We start from the raw sequence: 21,825 nt of genomic DNA, 5'->3' as shown, positions 1-21,825 counted from the left end.
ACAACTTTTTATATATGATATAATTAAAAAATTTAAAAGTAAAATAAAAAATTTTACAGTATAATTTTTCTTTATACGTTTCATATAATATATTGAAAAACAAATTTTATATAAGCCGCCAGTTCAATTTATGATAGCGCTATATATATATATATATATATATATATATATATATATGTACTAACATAAAATATTTTAACGATCTAAGGTTTTGATTTCTCTATGAATCAAAAATATTAATATGAAATTTATTAGTAGTTTTCTAATCTTTAAATTTTATGATAAATGATTTAACATGTTACATGTCTATGTAGTGGTATCTTCAAAATAATAAGTATCAGAATATGTAAATAATATCAGGTGATCGAATTGTTAATTATTTTATTTCTAATTTATTTAATGAGTTTTTATTTTAATATTTTTCAATATAATTGCATTCTATCATGATATAATTATAACTTTAATAATTCCGTTTATATTCTATTTGACCTTGCTTTAAGTTTTAAAAAATTTATTATATTTGTGGAATATAAATAAGTAATTGCAGTAAAGTGTCAAAAATGATCAATTATTGACATTTTTCTAAATGAATTAGATACTTTTTAATTACAACTTTTCGTATGTTATTTTAAACTTTTTTTATTTTAAACTTTTAAAATTTCTAAAATATCTAAAAATATCTAAATTTGTCTAATAATTATTTTATTTTTGTTTTAATCAATAATATTTATTACATATTGTAGCATTTGTAACAATGTCTGAAAAAATTCCATCTAATCAACCACAACCAATTGTTAAGATAGGCCATTATACCCTTGGACAAACTTTAGGTGTTGGAACATTTGGTAAAGTAAAAAGTATGTAATTATTATTTTTTAAATAAATTTTTATTATATTAATTTGATAATATAAAAATATTTAAATATTTTATAATTACGTATATAATATTAAAAAATATAAATTATTATGTAATTTATAAAAGATTATTAATTTATTTTTTTCATAGTTGGAGAACATGTATTAACAAAACATAAAGTTGCTGTAAAAATTTTGAATCGTCAGAAGATCAAAAGTTTAGATGTGGTTGGAAAGATTAGAAGAGAAATACAAAATCTTAAACTTTTCAGACATCCTCATATTATTAAATTGTATGTAATAATAACATGCACTGTGAAATATTGACTATCAAAGGATATAAATATTTTTTTGTGATTTAGATATCAAGTTATAAGCACACCCACAGATATATTTATGATAATGGAATATGTATCAGGTGGAGAGTTGTTCGACTATATTGTGAAACATGGCAAACTAAAAGAATATGAGGCACGAAGATTTTTTCAACAAATTATTTCTGGTGTTGATTATTGTCACAGACATATGATAGTTCATCGAGATTTAAAACCAGAAAATCTTTTGTTAGATCACAATCTACATGTAAAGATAGCAGATTTTGGTACTTGAATATAGTTGATATTTTATGCCTTAAATCAAATTTTATTTAAAATATAATATCTGTGATTCAAAAAATGAATCCTTTTTAATATTTTATTTTTAATACTAATTTTAAAAAAATAATAAAAACTGAACTTTTATAAATATTTTTTTTTATACATTAATATTAATTAATTATAACATTTTAAATAAGACTTATTGATTATTTTTATTTGAATATAAAATATACAATTTATATCAAATTATAATTTAATATAATGATTTTATTAAAGGTTTATCAAATATGATGATGGATGGAGAGTTTTTACGTACTTCTTGTGGTTCTCCTAATTATGCAGCACCAGAAGTAATTTCGGGTAAATTATATGCTGGTCCAGAAGTTGATATTTGGTCTTGTGGAATAATACTTTATGCTTTACTTTGTGGTACTTTACCATTTGATGATGAACATGTACCAACACTTTTCCGTAAAATTAAATGTAAGTAGAAACAAATGTAAGTATACATAATCTTTAATTTTAATAATTCATATAAAAATATTTTATATTTATTTTAGCTGGAGTTTTCCCTATTCCAGAGTATCTGAATAAAAGTGTTGTAAGTCTTTTATGTCATATGTTGCAAGTGGATCCTATGAAAAGAGCAACTATTGAAGATATCAAGTATATTAAATTTTTATTTATATATTTCATTTTATATTTTATATATCTTCTTTAAAAGTTCCTTTTAAATCTTTTTTAAAATCTTTTATAATAGAATTGAAAACAGTTATTAATATTTTTGAATTAGGAAACATGAATGGTTTCAAAAGGATTTACCTTCATATTTATTTCCTTCGCCTGTTGAACAAGACTCTTCTGTAATCGATATAGACGCAGTAAATGAAGTTTGTGAAAAATTTAATGTAAAAGAAGCTGAAGTTCATTCTGCATTATTAGGTGGAGATCCTCATGATCAATTGGCAATTGCTTATCACTTGATAATAGACAATAAAAGAATTGCAGATGAAGCTGCTAAAGCAGAATTAAAAGATTTCTATGTAGCTTCTAGTCCACCTCCTGTTGCTTTCAGTCCTAATGATACCAATAGTAGTCCTCTGAGACCACATCCAGAAAGAATAGCGCGTAAGAAGATAAATTTAAAAATTTATAAAAAACTTATAAATATATAATTTGAAAATTTATTTACTTTCTTGTTTATTTTAATTTATAATTATTTAATGAATTTATATTGTATCTTAGCATTACGAGAAAGACAAAGTTCTCAAGGAAGCACATCATCCTCAACACAAGGTGCTCGTGGTACACCAATAAAACGGGCTAAATGGCATTTAGGAATTCGTTCGCAATCTAAACCAAATGATATTATGAATGAAGTTTATCGAGCAATGAAAGCTCTTAATTTTGTAAGATTCTGCTTTTAATTAATTTTTGAAATAATAAATTAATTTTTTATGCTTGTAGGAATGGAAAATTATAAATGCTTACAGTGTTAGAGTTCGTCAAAAAAATAAATTAACAGATAGATATAGTAAGATGTCATTACAACTTTATCAAGTTGATTATAAAAGTTACTTATTAGATTTTAAATCCTTATCAAATGAAGAAGAAGATATTGGACGAGGTAAAGAATTAAAATTGATGTTAATATTTATTTATTAATATAATTTTATAATTCAACATAAATATAATATAATTATTCTTTAGATCCTACAATTCTACCACCTCAAACAACAGGTCATCATACAATGGAATTCTTTGAAATGTGTGCAGCATTAATCACACAATTAGCTCGATAACTTTGCTGCATAACATGAGTTATCATTTTACAGAATTATATTAATATCATATTTTATTTCTCATTGTATATTATAACACGTATCAATGCAGTTTAGGATAAAGGGAACATTTAGAATGAAAATAATATCAATTTCATAAAAAAAAAATGAATGAAAGAAGAGAAGAATCTAATAAATCTATAGAAGATCAAGTTATATTTTTTTAAACCTGATCATTTTAATATTTTACAAAAAAATAAAAATAATAATTTTATTAATAATAAAAAAAATATAAATTTAAAATTTATTTTATTAAAAATTATTAAAAAATATATTAATGCTTCTGTATTTATATTGATAAATATTGAAGAGAATATAATTTAAATAGAAAATTTTAGTTTCTTTATTATAGAAAAGAGAACAAAAAACGAATAAAACTGAAAACAGAGTTTGTAGCGGCATCTATTTCCTTTCAATCATCTCGCTGAAAAGTATTTCCGTTAAGAAAATATAACAGGAAGTGAAATAATTAATAATTATTTCGCGGGAAAAGTGATGATACTTTCTTAAAAAATAATAAATATATCATAAATTTAAGTGAAATGTGCTAATTTTCATCTTAAGAGAATATTTTAAGAATGTACTATTAATAGTATATATAAGTAAATTGTTTTGATTATTGATTATGACAATCCCTAACGGATTAATGGAATTATCAATGTTGTTATTGTCAATTGATAGTTGAGTTGTCAATGAAAAAAATGATTCAAAAAAAAGAATTCAATCATATAAAAAAGTAATACTGAAACATATTAGGAACGCAATGTGCCGCTACTATATTCATTCCGTAAATATTTGTCGTTAATAAGAAATCTTTTGAAAAAAAAATGCAAGTTTATTTGAATTTCAACGAATTCAATATATTCAAAAAAATAGATATATTGATCAAAAGTTATAGATATGATATTTGTTTCGCATATACTATTCGGTATATATTATAAGTAGTAATTATATAGTTATAGTAGTAGAGGTAGTGTAGGTAGTATGTAATAATATTACTAATAATATTACTAATTTTCATATGCTACGTTTAAATTGCATTAATATAGTTTTATATGATAACAATTTTTTTGTCGAATAGAAAATTCTTTCAGCAACGCTGATTGCTAGAAGAAAAATGGCTTCGTAAGAATTATGATAGAAAATTTAATTATATTTAAAGTAATAGAAAAAAAAATAGGTTAGAATTGTTGGAAGAAACTTAGGGACTTTTAATTTGGATTTATAACATTAGGCGTATGGAATGTGAAAATATTAGTACCACTAATTCTCGCATGGTGTACTCAAGTCGCATTAATGTATATAACTTTATGTGACGTCACCTTTTCCCTACGGTAGGGAATTCTTCTGGCAACGCTGCCGATTAGTCGATTACTTGCTAAAACAATGGCTGCTACTTTCGATCAATATGACAAGTCCAGGTAAATAAAGAGACATTTTTGGTCATGTTATTTTGCGTCATAAGATTAATTCTTATTTTAATAAGTATTATTGTATTAACAATTAATCTTTGAAATTTAATTTTACTAATTTCGAAGAAAAGTTGTTAAGTTGTTAAGTTTTAGAAATTATATTAAATGATTTAATATGTTTAAAATAATAAATTTAAAGTAAATTTAAAGCAACATATATATATTTTTTAATATTTTGATTTAATTTGAATTATACATATAATACATGTATATCTAATCAAATTTTATTATACATATATATGTATACATATATTTATATGTAATTCCAAATTTTATAAATTTATAATATTTTGTGTACAAAATTTTAAATTTATATTTTTTTTGTAAGATTAATATTAAATTTTATAGAATTATATTCTTTTAGTTGGTATTTTGGTGCAATGTCACGACAAGATGCCTCGGATTTACTCATGGGTGAGAAAGAAGGTGGCGTATTCTTAGTACGTGACAGCACATCAATACAAGGAGATTTTGTTCTATGTGTACGAGAAGACAGCAAGGTTAGCCATTATATTATAAATAAAATTCAACAGGGTGATCAAATACGTTATCGGATTGGAGATCAAACATTTCCTGATATTCCCAACCTTTTGGCTTTTTACAAATTACATTATTTGGACACAACGCCACTGATCAGGCCTGCACCTAAAAGAACACAGAGGGTAGTAGCAAAGTATGATTTTGAGGGCAATGATCCTGATGATTTACCTTTTAGAAAAGGTTTGTATTAATTTTTATTTGAAATATATATAATATTTAAATTTTTTTTACTTTGAATTTAGATTTATATATGATATTTTTGCATTATATTATTAATAATTTAATTAAATTAATAAATATAAAAATTTCTTTTAGGAGAAATTCTTACAATTATATCAAAAGATGAAGAGCAATGGTGGACTGCTAGAAATGCTCTTGGTCAAACTGGTTCAGTTCCAGTTCCCTATGTTCAAAAATATGAAGAAGACAATCACCCTGTGATTGAAAATAATTCACGTCCAGAAAGTGGAGGAAGTTCAACTATAAATTCTAATTCAGTTCAAATTTCTGCTTCCCAAATGTCTTATCCAGAAAGTGGACAAGGGACCACTCGTAGATCGAATATTCAGAGAACATTACCTGCTTTTGCAAAAGTAAAACAAGCAAGAGTACCAAATGCATATGATAAAACTGCTCTAAAATTAGAAGTTGGAGATGTGATAAAAGTTACAAAGACTAATATAAATGGTCAATGGGAAGGTGAATTACATGGCAAGGTTGGCCATTTTCCATTCACACATGTTGAATTTGTAGATAATGAGACTGGAGAAGACAATCAGGAAATTTAACGGAAGTCTTCCATTGAATAAAGAAGTTAATTTGGATAGTTTTATATTGGCAGTTTAAGTTCATATTAGCAAGTATTCTGTGTATTGGTACATGAAATCATCTCATTTTTAAATTTTTTGTAATAATTTGAAATTTCAAATATTTTATAACACATTTTTATATATTAAGTGTTAATTATATAATATTGCACAAAATTTAAATGAATATTTTTATAAATCGTTCTACATTTCTAGTCATAAAGTATCAATTGTAAATGATTACTGATTAATATTGATTTTGTCAAAAGTTATAAAAATTTTCTGATTTTAAATTTTGTACCGATACATATTGTACTGCTTAGCCATAGGTTGTGCCACAGATGGAACAACATTTTTTACTAGACATATTAAATGATGGAATTGTTAAGCATATTACAATTGTAATTTACATAAATTACATTAATTATATATTACTATGTAATTATATAAGTTTCGATTGCTGAGTAATTTTTCTAAGAGAGCAGAAAATGTGAATTTATGTTTATGAGTGAATGGTATAATATTTTCATGATTGTAAGTTACAAAAATTACTTGTTAATATGTAATTATATAAATTGCAAAAATAATTAGTTTTGTAAAAATAGTAGCTATTTTCAAGTTCCGCTTTATGCTATATATATATATATTTATATATATATATATATACATATATATATATAAGTTTTATCGTAATTATATCAGTCATAGGCATGTACGAGTTATTGTAAATTATATATTATTAATATTATTATACATATATATTATTAATATATAATTATATAAGTGAAATATTCGTGATGTTTTTAAGAATAACAATTTCAAGGATTTTTTTTGAAAAAATTTTTTTTGATCTTAAAAACCAGTATAGATATAGTTATGTATAAATACATTTTAATATATATATTTACATATTATTATATTTTATATTTGTATAAATTGTAATTTTATCGTAAACTTTACACAATCTTTTTCTAATATTTTTATATATGAAGAAAACTGATAATAGTTTTATTTACAATGATATATATTAATCATAAGTTGTATGTATGTTATGTATAGATATTTCAACATAGAATTGTAATTTTCTGTATTTCCAAAGTTTTTAAATAATTTACAATTGGAATTACTTCTTTTTCATGTTTCCAAAAAGATATTTTCATCTTAAATCTTCAATGATGAAAATTATAATTTGAATAATATATAAATTGTATAATTTGTATACAATTCTTAGCATTTGATTATGTTATATTTTCTACAAAAATTGAACTTGAATTTAAACATTTTATTTACATATAGATTTATATTAATATTTATATTAATATGTAGTATATGTATTTAATTATGAATTGAAAAAAAATTTCTTGTGGAATTGCAATTGTATGTAAATTATATAAAGAATTTTTAAGATTTAAAAAATTAATTCTTGAATTAAAAATAACGAATTTATTAGTTCCTATGTAATTAGAGATTATTAATCTTGAAAAATTCGTTTTTAGTACAATTTATTAAAATATATGTAAGAAGTGAATTTTAAGTTTTTAACAATTTATACAAAAAGAGAATATATTTTGATTAATTTTGTCAATATAAAGTCAAAATCATAAAAATATAATTGTCACATAATTACTAAAAAAGTAAGTATTAAAAATTGTGCAGATTTTTACCTATGAATTTTTGTAACATTTTTTTTATATAATTATATATATTATATTAATATAATTTTAATTTTTTAAATATATATGTTTAATAAATAAGAATATTTTAAATAAATAACTAAAATAAGCATTTTTATAAATATAAAAAATATATTAAATAAAATAAAAATATATTAAATATATTAAATTTCTTTTTCATTATTATTGTAATTTATTTATTACAAATAATTTTTAATACTATTTATATTAAATTATTTACATTTTCGATGATATTCTAGTAAAATAATAAACTTTTAATATATTTTTCATCATTCAATATTATTTAAGATTCTAAATATAAATAAAAATAATATTGTTTTTTTAATATATTGATATTTTTAAAAATTATATAATAAATTTTTAAACATGAATTTTATGATTTTATTTCTAGGTTCAAAAAAAAATCACCAATAAAAAGAAAAGTATATGCGTGTATCTAAATAGAGTTTCTTTCTTATTCCATTTTTCTTCCGCCATATATCTCCACAATTTATTCCCGCCAAATTTCTCATTACTAAATGCCAACAAGTGGTGAAACCACTGTTGAGTGACAGTGACTATTGATTCAGTTTACTTATACTCTTGTTGATGTTAATGAAATAAATTATAATTTTAATTGTGCATTCGTAGATCGATGCGTCAAATATAAGATCACAAATTTGTTGAGTTCTTTTGAATAAATAAATATATCAAAATGTACGTTAAAGTGAGAACAATGGATGGTAAACAGGAGGCGATATTGACTATCTCCAAATTGACGGAAGTAGAAGATTTTAAGGTATATAAACTTGGAAAATATATAAATATATATTCAAACAAGAAAACAATTTTTTTACATATAAATTTATATAGTTTTATTTCTAATATTTACTATATTATATATTTGATATTAATCTTTAATATTTAGATTTTGGGGTAAAAAATATATATATAATTTTATAAAATATTCTATTATTTTATTAAAAATTTCGCTGAATATTTTAATAATAATATAATATAATTATATAAAAATTAAAACAAATATATAAATTACTTTTATTTATTTAAAATGCTCTTCTTATTTACAACATTTTAATTAAAATATTTAATTAAAATATTTAATTAAAATAATGTTACTAGAAATATTAAAATCTTTATATCACAAAGATTATTATTATTTTACAGCATGAAATTGAAAAAGAGTTACATATAAAAGCAGATTTACAACGATTATTTTTTCGTGGAAAACAATTGGAAAATGGTTACAAATTATATGATTATAATGTTAATTTAAATGATGTAATTCAGTTAATGGTGAAAGTACAAATTAATGACATAGAAAATAAAGCTACCTCAAGTAATAGTGTTACTACATCTAATTCTAATTATGAAAAAGAAATTATAGATAATTCTAATAAAGAAGAAGAATTGGTTGAAGCAGAAAGTTTATATTATAAAGTTGGAGATGCAGTAGATTGTCTTGACCAAACTTATGGAGCTTGGTTTGAGGCAATAATATTAAAAATCTTTAAAAAAGAAGATAAAATCATTTATAATCTACAATGGGAATTTGATGAAAAAGCTCCACCTTTTAATGTACCTGAATCTTCAATAAGACCACGTGCAAAGCATCTTTTACAATTTAATAGCTTAAAAATAGGGCAAAATGTAATGATTAATCATAATGTTGATGATCCTAAAGAGACTGGATTATGGTATGATTTCACTGTTTTGAAAATAGATAAAAAGAGAAGAGTACAGGAACTTATTGGGACATTGCATATTGGAAGGTGAATTTCATCAAATGATTTTAATATTTAATTTTTTTTTAGTAAAATAAATATAATATATGATTAAAATATTTATTTGAAAAGGGATCAGTTGCTTGAAAATCATAAAGTGAATCCTAAAGGAGAGATTTTTGCCATAGAAGAACCAAAACTTCTCAAAGACAGAACTCCTGAAGATGAACAACATATGATTAGTAATGGTAAACGAAGACGTGTTCAAGCTATTTGTAATGCATGTTTAGACAATCCTCGTAAAAAATGCAGAGAATGTGGTTGCAGAGTTTGTGCTGGAAAAGAAGATGAACATAATCTTCTTTTATGTGATGAATGTAACTCTGCATACCATTTAAGATGTTTAAATCCTCCATTATCTTCTATACCTGAAGAAGATTATTGGTATTGTCCAGAATGTAAAAATGATGAAAATGAAATTGTGAAGGTTAATTATTATATAATAAAATTTTATTTTATAATTACATTTACATATAATTTTATAAATTTTTATTTTTTAAAGGCAGGTGATAAACTCAAACAAACAAAAAAGAAAACCAATGAAAATAGTAATAGTAAAAGAGATTGGGGTAAAGGAATGGCTTGTGTAGGAAGAACAAAAGAATGTAGTATAGTTCCACCTAATCATCGTGGGCCTATTCCAGGAGTAGAAGTTGGAATGTGTTGGATGTATAGAGTACAAGTAATCAAATTTTTAATTATAAATCTTTAATTTTAAGAATTTTTATATATTTTTATAAATTAAAAATTAATAATAGGTATCTGAAGTTGGAGTACATAGACCACATATAGCTGGAATTCATGGAAGAGAAACAGATTGTGCATATTCTATTGTATTATCTGGAGGATATGAAGATGATATTGATAATGGTGATGAATTTATTTATACTGGTTCTGGAGGGAGAGATCTATCAGGTAGGATATTTGATTATAAATAAATATATTCAAATTAACATATTATATTATATATTATTAAGGAAATAAAAGAACAGCAGAACAAAGTTGTGACCAAACATTAACTAGAATGAATAAAGCATTAGCTGTAAATTGCAATGCAAAACTTAATGCAACAGTTGGTGCTACAGCTGAAGATTGGAGAGGTGGTATACCTGTAAGAGTTGTGAGAAACTTTAAACTTGCTAAACATAGCAAATATGCACCAGAAGAAGGCAATAGGTATAATAATTATAATTAATATTTCTCTTTATATATATATATATATATATATATATATATATATATATATATAAAATATTTAGTTTTAATAATAATAAATTTCATAAATTTTATTATAGGTATGATGGCATATACAAGGTAGTAAAATATTACCCTGATACAGGTAAAAGTGGTTTTCGTGTATGGAGATATTTATTAAGAAGAGATGATCCTGCACCTGCACCATGGACTAATGAGGGTAAAGCACGGATAGAAGCTCTAGGTTTAAAACCAATGTATCCAGATGGATATCTTGAAGCAATGGCAAAAAATAATAAAACAAATAAGAAACGAAACGTATTTGCTGAAGAAGAAAAATCTAATTTTTCAAAAAACGAAGAACCACCAAAGAAAAAGCAAAAGTGCGAAATTTACGAATTGGAAACTGAAATATTAAAACATATCAATGAAGATAAAACAAATGCAAAATTATGGGACGAATGTCGTAAAGCTTTACCAGATGGTAAAACTATATTTTTGCAAAAAGTTTCAGAAAGGTACATTTTTATATATTTATATACTAATTTAATAAATATTATATTTTATAATTTTTATAATTTTTAAATTGCAGGTTTACATGTCCATGTTGTTTGGAACTTGTTTATAATCCTGTAACTATTCCATGTACACATAATATATGTGTTAATTGTTTAAAACGTAGTTTTTCATCAGGTGTAAATTGTTGTCCATCATGTCGTCATTTGTTAGACAAAAATTATAAAATGGAAATTAATCAATTTTTATCATCGACTTTATTATTACTTTATCCGGGATATGAGGGTGGTAGATAACATTAACTTGTAAAAAATAATTATATTTCAAATATGAATTCACATACATACTTAGACTCTATTAAATGATATTTCTAGATACAATTTATGTTTTAGTGATGAATTACATTAGATAATGACAAATTTACTACAATATACACTTACAGGGTGGATATTTTGAAATTCTGATAACTTCAAAACATTGTGGTAACTATTAATGATATAAAAAATTTGTTGCCATAGTCCACTATTAATAACATTTTTATTATTATTATATATTTATTTTAATAAATTGACTGATAGTACTAATTACATAATAATAAAAATGAATTCTCTTCAAGGAAGAAACATACATATAAAAAATAAAAAATATATATATATATCCAATTAATTATTATAGTACTTATTTTTATATTAATTTTTGGACTTATACAATTTCAAGTTCTACACATAAGATACACATATATAACATAAGATTTATACAACTGACTACATTATAAACGTTTGATTATTTGTTTATATATGTATACACGCTTATTAATGTGTTCAAATCAATTGTAATAATTCTAATTTGTATTTGAATGAATTTTATTGTTTTTTCTTAAAGATAATATAACTTTTCATACTAATGAAAAGTTTATAAAACAATCATGTTATTTTATAGCAAAATAAATAAATATTTTTATCATAATATATATTAGAATTTTTTATTTTGAAAAGAAAGTCAACTTTATTTTTTTCTTTGATTAATAGGGGGAACAATTTCACTTATCCATTGAAGATATTTTTCATTTCCATTTTGGATCTATAAATTTTTATTTAAATTAATGCAAATGTAATTTAAATGTAATTTAAAAATTTATTACTTACAGGTAGTGAAATTACTTCACAAACTTCATATGGATGGTTTTCTCTATTCAAAATTAATTTAAAATTAATTTTTATATAATTTGATTTATTTTAATAATTTAATATATATAATATATAATATATATATATACTTACTTTACATATTTTGTTAAAGCATCTATTGTATCAGTTCTAGTTTTTATCATCTGAAATAAAAAATGCAAAATTTATATTAAAAAATTTGATATATTATTTGATATATTATTTATATTTTACCAGTAAAAGTTCGCTATCTTCATTTATTTCATTTTTCCATTCATATCTGAAATGTAAATAAAAATATTTTTAAATGAAATAAAAATATTCCCATTTGCATTAATATTATATATTATAATTACATTGATGTAAGTCCTGGTATAATATTGACGCATGCGGCTAATTTATTTTTGACCAAACCACTGTAAATATATATAATCATAATTATTTTATAGAAATAAATTTTTTTCAATAGATTATATCAATTCTTACTGAGCCAATTTTTTTGCAATATCTTGTGTTGGAACTGTGACATATGTCACAGAATGAATTCCAGCAAGACTACTCATGTTTCTATAAGTATTGGCAGTGATATTTCTAGTTAAACAAAAGAGTGTAATTAATCCGAAAATTGATTTACACCGCACAAGCGACATTTGTTCAATTGCAGAAAACTTTTTTCCACTGATGTGAATATTGCTTCAGAAGAACTATTTAAAATGTATTCTCGAATCTCGATTCGATATCGAGCAATCGCTTTTCAAAAATTTATATCGATTAAATCAGAATTTTTTTATTTAAAAGTAATAATTTATAATAATATATATAAATAATAATTTATATTATTTAGTATTTATTATTATTATTATTATTATTATTATTTTCAATAATTTTTTTATAATAATCTTTCTAAAAATCTTTTTTCAAGTACTATATATTTATAATATATTTATTAATATACAATTTATAATATAATTTATAATATATTTATTAATATATATATAATATATATTATTAATATATATTTATAATAACTATTTTAGTTATTACTTACTAATTTATTTTGAAGTAATGTAAGTATGAATTTATAAATTTGTTTTTTTTTTTAAAGAAAGTAATACATAAATGATAGTGTTTGTACATTTTATATTTAGATATAATGATAATATATAATAAGCAGATTTACATAAATTATGGAAGACATTTTTATCTTATTTTGTAGAATCACATAAACATTAAGTGTTAGTTAATGCTTTTTCAACAGGATACTTAACTACGCTTACATTAATTTATTTATTATTTGATTATAATATTTATATACGTTAATCTTAATTTTAAATACATATAATATTATATTCTAAAATATATTTTGCACTTGATATTTTTGTTTATACAAGAAATAACTAAAATTTATATATTTATTAATTTAAATTATATTTTATTTAATTATATTTAATTATAGTTTAAATATTTATTAATAATTATCGCTAAATATTTAAATATTTAAAATTATTCGAATTATTACATGAAATTAATTATTTATGATCTTTCAAAAATAAAGAAATTGATAAAAAATTGATTTCGATATTTAAATGAATATATTTTGAAATATTCTTATAAAATAAAAAATTTGCATTTATAGTAAAGTATTAAAAAAAATATGTATATGTGAATGAGCTAAAGATTTTGAAATAAAAGTTAAATATCATTTAAATACATGTATTTAATTTTTTTTTTTGTTAACTTATTTTTGAAGAAATATATTCATTTGTGCATCAATTTTTTAAAAATATTTTATAATTACATATTTAAATTTTTTAATATTTTAATTAATCATTTCTCATGTTTTTTATGTATTTGCGCATTAATTTTCACTTTTAAAAAAAATCAAAGTACTAACATCGTAAAACAATTTACATACAAATAATTAATTTTTTAAAAGTTCTCCATTTTTGCATTCGTTTTCATTTGAACATTTTTAGTTTTAATATTTTTTCAGTTTTAATTCGGCAAATAATATTCCCTCGGAATATATTCTGGTTTTGGACTATTCGATTCGATCCCAAGTAATTCTCCCATGAATGCAATATATGTAATAGCCAAACGTAGAGTTTCGATTCTCGAGAGCCGTTTTTCATAAGCGAAAGTTGGTACCTGAAGAATAATTGCCAAAAAATGATAAGAAACATAATGAATAACAATAAAAGATAATTCTCATTAAAATATGAAAGTTTATTTTATAACTAATTTAATATAACTATTATATATGTATATATTATATTATGAAAGTCAAAAACTAGTATAAAATATAAAATTTAAATTTAAATTATTAATTTCTAAAAATCAAATATATATATATATATATGAAATTAAATATATGAATTTTTAGAAATGTACTATATAAACTCACTTTTCTACGTAATTTATCAAAGGCTTCATTCAAATTAAACATTCTTCGCCTTTCACGGATATTAGCTGCTCTTCTTTGTGAAACAGTTGCTACACGACGTCTTGGTTTCTTTGTAGTAGATGATGGAAGATTCGGAGATCTACCATTAGGTGTATAGCGACTAAAATTATTTTAAATAATACATAATTGATAAAATATTTATATTGTTCTTTTAAAATTTGAAATTTTCCAGAGTTTAAAATTATTTTCTCAATTTATTATCGTGCAAATTAAAAATATACTAAAAAAATATATGTTTTATAATAATAAAATATAAAAATAATTACCTTTGATGTAATAATGCACAAGGTTGTCTATATAATCCATGTTCGTTTACGTGAGAGTGTGAAGGAGGTGGTGCTTGGTATAAAACAGAACTGTCCCACATCGGATAGCTTCCAAGTTCGCCGCTGACGTATTGCGACATATCCGCTGTAATCACCTATTTCATTTACTTATGTTTATATTTATTTGCAGGCTGTTTTTTTATCAATATAAAAAAAGAGATCATTAATTAATTATATTAAATATTATCGTTTATCATACAATTAAAATTAAAAATTTAAAAAATCAAATATAATATGTCAAATGTTTAAATGTTTAAAAAATAATAAGAACAAGTGAAATTTTTCAATCATATCAAATTTTTCAATATAAATATCATAATTTTGCTTAATTATTAAATATTATTCCGAAAAATGTATTGGTACAAATTAAACATATTTTTATATATATATGTATTTCATGTTTATATAGATGTTGAAAAATTAAATCAATTTTTAAATTATTTATACTCACTGGTGTTTGATTTCCATTAATCTCCCACAACGATTCGGTGTAGCTCATATCCCGGATTCTGTCCAGCGGCGAACGCAGGAAGAACACTTCGTCTCGTTTTTCAAGTTAAAAAAAAAAACAATGAAGGAAAATAAAATGTTTGTCACTGGCACAACTGTCACCTTCAATCTGATTCCCAAGATATCCTCGTCTATGAATTGAACTTCGAGATTTCGGTAAATTTCGAACCCGCCCCTTTTTCAAAGCAACCCTCTAAAACTACTGTTATTCACCATTCTTGAACGCTTGCGCCGTGATCTCTGCACCCCATTGGAGCATTTCACCCTTAATCAGTTTGGGTGAAACATGATCATTGGATAGATAGTTATAAAGGGGTGGAGCTTTCAAGTAACCTTCATGATTTGCCTTGTTTCGCAGAAGTTGAGGGTTAAACAATATCAGGATTATCGACCGTGATATGAATGATATGTTAAAGATGGACAAACTTTTACATTTTTTTTTAATCTTTTCTAAGTTATTTTACTTTCTATTTTTCATTTTTTCATCACAATTACAAGATTAAAAAGATTTTATTTACATTCAATACATATGATTACAATTTATTAAAAAAGAGATTAATATTTTAAAAATGATAAAATCAAAGGAAAATATTTATTATTTTATTATTATTAAAATGTTTTTAATTAAAAATTTACGTTTATTGTTTTTTTTATTTTTTATGATAAAATTTTTAATATTATATATCTTATATTTTTTGTTATATAATCTACATTTATGTAGATTTACTTTTTATATATTTTTAAGCAAAAAGAATTATTTAATTCTTAATATATTTAATCATTTTAATAATGATATTAAATGAAATGTATCATCTACTTTTGTTAACATATTAAATATAAATTTTATTATATTTTATTATATTAATATATATATATATATATATATATATATATATATATATTATAAAATATAAATCAATTTATTAAGATATAAATTTTTTTATGATTATTTCTTCTATAATCATTTCTAAAATTATTACAAATAAAATTTTTTGCGAATTAAATTATTATGATTTCTTTATATCTATTTGGAGATAAATTGTTTCATAAATTAAGTTTCTAACAGGATCATTCAAAAGACCATGACAAAATCTTCTCAGAAGGGTAACATATTGTTAACCGAGGGAGTGCGTTCCCCCAAATTAATTAAATAGATATTAGCCGATTCACTTGACACTAAATTCTCCCTTTGAACGCGTATAAACATCCAGCATGCTCTCTGCGTGTCAAATCTCATTGTGTTTGCTTCAAGAGTTCGGGGGTGCATAAAGTTATTAATATTCGATCACAAGCAAGCAGAGGATCTCTAGGATCTCTTTTTGGTGTTATTTTTTCTCTGCCACAGTATTATTGTTGCATGTTTATCATCTCTATTTTGTTTTATTTTATTACTTTAAAACATAATGTAATTAAATTCTTTTTTTCTTTTCTTATTAAAAATAGAATTTTATTTTTTTATTGAAATAAGAATTTTAGATATCATTCATTTATTTATATTATAGCAATATCATTATAGCAATAACATATTAAAATTATTATTAAATATATTTATTAATATATTTTTTTTCTATAATTTTTTTAATATAATTAGAGAACGAATGAATATATAAAATATATATAAAAAGAATTTTTAAATACTAGACAATAGAAAATAAAAAATTATACTACAAAAGAAAAAAGATTTTTATCAAATTTATATAAATGAAATAATATATTAAATGCATTATTATAATTGATAATATTTCTTATATTTTATATTTGTTAATAGGTAATATTAGTAAATGTAATACATATTTGTTTTTTAAAAAATATGATACAATAAATTGAGAATTATTAATTTATCCAATATGTAATATATTTTATAAGTTTGTATATATTGATTGTGAGGGTGGATCTTTAATTCGAATCTGGTAATATGTACTATATCCATAACTGCAAGCTGACGCTTTGGATCAATGCTTTGAGCGTCGGCGCTGAAATGCTTCATAGCAAAACTTCGAAGCTTTTCTAAAATAAAGGAATATAATAGGAATGCTTCTCATTATAAAACATATCAAATAAATATCATTAAAATACAGAACAAAATAAAACATACTAAAAAAAGAATAAATACTATTATATATAATATAATTATATAACAACATAATATAATTACAATAAATTCTAATAATTTCTAAAATGAATTTTTAAAAAATTTTATTTATATAATAAAATTATAATTTGTATAATTTTGTATAATTTTGTAAAATCATTTTAGATGAGTTATAATAAATAAATATTCAACAATTAATGCTAATATTTTAAATTAATTTAATCGTAAAAAATGTTTACGTTTTATATCTTAAATCTATTTTAAATAAATATTATAAATAAATATAATTATATAGGATTTCTCAAAAATATGAACATTAATTAACTGGAATTATTGACATAATTTCAAGCAATATTTTTCTTTACAAAAACTTTCGTTACAGTCTTATTAATAAATTATTAACAAAAAATATTAATCATGAAGCACCGTAAACTAATTAAGTAGACAACAGTAATATTAGATATATATACTGTGATACGAAAAAATCAAAACAATATATATAAAAATCTATTGAATATAACAAATATTTTTTTATCAAAAAAATTATATTGAATTATTTTTTATTTAAAAATAATAAATAAATAAATTAATTATTATTCATATAGAATATAAATCTTATTTATATAGAATTTCTCTCCTTTTTTATCATTTTTTTCCTCTTTTACCATTCTCTTCATTTTCTCTCATTTTCTTTGTCATTTTTCTCTCTCTTTTGTCATCATTCTCTTTTATCATTCTTCTCCATTTTTTTTGTTCTCCTTTTCTTCTTTATCATTTCTTTCCCTCTTTTATCAATTTCTCTTCTTTCTCTATTCTATTATTTATCATTCATTTGTTAGAAAAATTTTATATTCGTTTTTTTGTATTAATTTGATATTTATTTCGATTTATAATAATTATTTAGTTTATTCATTGTTTCTAAATATAATGTAATTCTTTTTTTTATAATTTTTTTTCGATAAAAAAATATTTGTTATATTCAAGAAACTTGGTTTGACTATAGCGCTTCATGAGTAACCAATATTTTTTAATGGGTTGTTAATAAAAATTATAACGAAAGTTTTTGCAAAGAAAAATATTATTTAAAATTATCTCAGAAATTTTCATACATTTTTATAATTTTTATAATACATATAATGACCATATATTTTTAAAATATATTGTATATTTCTGTATATATATAATTAAATATTTTAAATAATGAAATAATATCTATATTATTTATATAAATTAATATATAACTATATTTTATTTTTTAATATTTCATATTTCTATCAATTTATATAATATAAATTGTTCTATTTCTTTTTATATTTTAATTTTAGAAAAAATAAATTAACAAATAAGCAAAATGATGTGAAGAACGTCAGAAATCAAATTTGGATTCATTTCATGGTGCACGTGTTCACATGATCTAATTTTGATGCGTTTCTAACAATGGATGCGCTTTCCGCAATAGGGTCACGTTATTGATGATAATTATGCAATTTCGTTACAGAGATTTCTACTTTTTTGAATAATATGTCATTTATAAATCAGATTTATGTCAGATTTATTTCTTGCTTATTAAAATAAAATTTACATAAAACTTTTTCGTTTATTTAATAAAATAAAAATATCAATGGAATAGCATTGAAAATAACAGTGAATTTAAAAATTAATTATATATTATTGTAATTATTTATAAATATTAATTTATAATTATAAATTATTTATAAGTAATTCGAAAATAATACTTTAATTATATATAAAATTTTATGTAATATCAAATTCATAAATAAGTTCGAATAATTAAAGTTTACTTAATTAAACTTAAGAAATAATAAAGTTAAAAGATTAATATAAAAATATAAAATATAAAAGAATTTTAGATATAAAATGAAAGATATAAATGTAAAAAATTGAAATACATAAATAAACATATATTGAATGAATTTTGTTATAAAAAAGAATTGAGAAACATAATAAATTATAAAATTATAAATTAAAATTATAAAAAATATGATAATTAAAAATTAATATAAAATTTTATGAAATTATTTAACAAAGATAATAGATGCACTTTTTTGAAATCTTAAAGAATTCATAGCGACTTTTTCTTTAATTAATCATAGTTTATTTTAATTAATAAAGTTTCTTATTAATTCACTTCAGGTAATTATTTTTGAATACATATTTTTCTTCAATTAATAATTTATTATCATCCTTCTTATTAATGTTGAAAATAAATTTATTTATATAGATATTTTTATAATAAATCGTGAAACAGTTAAATTTTTAAACATAATAATTTTTATATAAATTATATGTATATACTTTATTAATTAAAATGAATTAGATTCATAATTAGAATTTTTTATTATTCATGAATAAATTTTATTTTTTTTAGCTGTTACAATATTCAATTTTTATGTTTTTATATTTTCTATTTTTTATCATATTATGTCATTATAACATATTATATAAAAATTATGATAAATATTTTTGCAATTTTTATATAAAAATGTATTCACATTATTAAAGAATTTTTTAAAAAATTTAAATGTTTTCATTATTCACGTATTTATAGGGATGATCTCTATAGAGTTTCAAAAATATATATATAAATATTTATTCAATATTCAAATAATTTCTGATAAAAGATAAAACTCATCAAATTTCAATAAAAATTTATACATATAAATTTATACATATAAATTTTTATTAATTCGTAATATTTATATTATAAAATTTAATACAAGAAATAGAAAAATAATCGATTAAATAAATAAATCAATTTTTGGTTATTGAATAAATGAATAATTAAATTTAATAAATAAATTTTAATTTGATATATAGTTATTAATCTCGTTTCATTAATAGGATATTTTATAAGGAATTTAAAAAGATTGATATAGATGAGAATATTATGATATAAGATATAAATTATTTTATCAATTAAAAAAAACCTGCAAATGATAATTATAAAATAAAAAAAGAATATCAAATTTAATGTCTATTTTTTTTATTGTAATTTGGCATTTTGTATACATTTGTTTTACAACTTTCAATGTCAATAAGTACTAACAATTATATTCTTACATTGATATCACAATAAAATATTAATAAAAATATTTAAGATATACTAATATTATTAGAAGTTATTAAAATACTTAAAATTAATTTGTATGTTTTATATCATAATAAATGCTTTATTATTTTAAATAAAATTTTTAATATACGTTATATGAATATCGAATAAAAAATACTTAAAGAATTTTAAAACGATATTTTCTATATCTTGCATCATTAAAATATTTCTGAATGAAATTATTAAAATTAAAATTATTATAAAAATTTTAATCTTTTTTCATATCAATTAATATAAATTAGAATTAATTTATGCAAATATTTGCAAAATAAAAATGCTGTCTCAGAATATATAAAATATGCAAAAAAAAATTTCAAACAGATATATTTTATAGTCGTACATTTACATATAATGATTTTATTAATAAAATAAAATAATGATAAAAACAGTCAGGAACATAATAAATTTGATTCAAATAGCACCTTGTACATTTAGATTAATATAAAACCACAGTTATATATTTATATAGCTTTTCTATAATTTTTTAACAAGAAGCATTCTAAAATTATTCATCACAAAATATTTCCTCTATTTATTACATAGTCTATAAAATATTTACATTACTTTTTAAAATAAATATTTTATTATAAAACAATTATAGTTTTAATTATTATAATTTGAGTTAATATTATAATCCATGATCTTTATACATTCATACGAATTTTCCAATAATAATGTTCGTTTTACATTTACATAAAATTAAAAAAAAACTAATATTAAAATTTAAATAGTATATTCATATTACTATAGTATTTATTTTTGCAGTTAAAAAAATAATTTAATGAAAAATATATGTCATTATTTATATGATATAAATCTTTTAAATATTGAAAAAAAATAAT

General features: G+C 20.8%; 5 protein-coding genes across 8 annotated transcripts; 3 read left to right on the top strand and 2 right to left on the bottom strand.

Annotated features, from left to right (window-relative positions):
- Nucleotides 1-202: 202 nt before the first annotated feature.
- LOC409577 (5'-AMP-activated protein kinase catalytic subunit alpha-2) lies at nt 203-3,444 on the top strand. Of its 2 annotated transcripts, none has more exons than XM_623368.6 (10): nt 203-360; nt 744-857; nt 1,007-1,148; nt 1,218-1,456; nt 1,728-1,934; nt 2,012-2,117; nt 2,245-2,579; nt 2,697-2,860; nt 2,919-3,078; nt 3,162-3,444. In XM_623368.6, the coding sequence occupies exons 2-10, from the start codon at nt 755-757 to the stop codon at nt 3,251-3,253; spliced, it is 1,548 nt and encodes a 515-aa protein (XP_623371.1). In that variant the 5' UTR covers nt 203-360; nt 744-754; the 3' UTR covers nt 3,254-3,444. The 2 variants fall into 2 exon arrangements, with proteins under 2 accessions (XP_623371.1, XP_006560282.1); XM_006560219.3 differs by lacking the exon at nt 203-360 and adding an exon at nt 480-618 and having other exon boundaries at nt 3,162-3,253.
- Nucleotides 3,445-3,937: 493 nt separating this feature from the next.
- LOC409578 (adapter molecule Crk) lies at nt 3,938-7,029 on the top strand. Its single transcript, XM_006560217.3, has 4 exons — nt 3,938-4,079; nt 4,631-4,713; nt 5,129-5,484; nt 5,620-7,029. Exons 1-4 carry the CDS (start codon nt 4,056-4,058, stop codon nt 6,090-6,092), a joined length of 936 nt encoding a protein of 311 aa, XP_006560280.1. The 5' UTR covers nt 3,938-4,055; the 3' UTR covers nt 6,093-7,029.
- A 1,399-nt stretch (nt 7,030-8,428) lies between these two features.
- UHRF1 (ubiquitin-like with PHD and ring finger domains 1) lies at nt 8,429-12,108 on the top strand. The gene is given in 10 exon segments (NM_001242456.1): nt 8,429-8,582; nt 8,969-9,573; nt 9,658-10,012; nt 10,088-10,267; nt 10,344-10,500; nt 10,563-10,761; nt 10,881-11,297; nt 11,372-11,514; nt 11,516-11,554; nt 11,557-12,108. Coding segments are annotated over 10 exon segments (2,214 nt in total). The 5' UTR covers nt 8,429-8,498; the 3' UTR covers nt 11,592-12,108.
- Nucleotides 11,603-13,160, bottom strand: CUTA (cutA divalent cation tolerance homolog). Of its 2 annotated transcripts, NM_001242457.1 has the most exon segments (8): nt 12,241-12,299; nt 12,301-12,309; nt 12,312-12,375; nt 12,441-12,483; nt 12,576-12,625; nt 12,696-12,741; nt 12,818-12,877; nt 12,948-13,155. In NM_001242457.1, coding segments are annotated over 8 exon segments (441 nt in total). In that variant the 5' UTR covers nt 13,112-13,155; the 3' UTR covers nt 12,241-12,294.
- A 1,262-nt stretch (nt 13,161-14,422) lies between these two features.
- On the bottom strand, nt 14,423-15,937 carry LOC107965534 (protein Fer3-like). 2 transcript variants are annotated; one of them, XM_016916329.2, is made up of 4 exons: nt 15,703-15,937; nt 15,192-15,346; nt 14,866-15,025; nt 14,423-14,609 (listed from the first exon to the last, which is right to left on the bottom strand). In XM_016916329.2, exons 1-4 carry the CDS (start codon nt 15,748-15,750, stop codon nt 14,457-14,459), a joined length of 516 nt encoding a protein of 171 aa, XP_016771818.1. In that variant the 5' UTR covers nt 15,751-15,937; the 3' UTR covers nt 14,423-14,456. The 2 variants fall into 2 exon arrangements, with proteins under 2 accessions (XP_016771818.1, XP_016771819.1); XM_016916330.2 differs by having other exon boundaries at nt 15,192-15,336; nt 15,703-15,935.
- Nucleotides 15,938-21,825: the final 5,888 nt, after the last annotated feature.

This window comes from Apis mellifera, linkage group LG14 (genome assembly GCF_003254395.2).
Source record: "Apis mellifera strain DH4 linkage group LG14, Amel_HAv3.1, whole genome shotgun sequence".
Lineage (NCBI taxonomy): Eukaryota > Metazoa > Arthropoda > Insecta > Hymenoptera > Apidae > Apis > Apis mellifera.
Note: the sequence above shows the minus strand (reverse complement) of the source record. Positions and strands in the feature narration are given on the sequence as shown.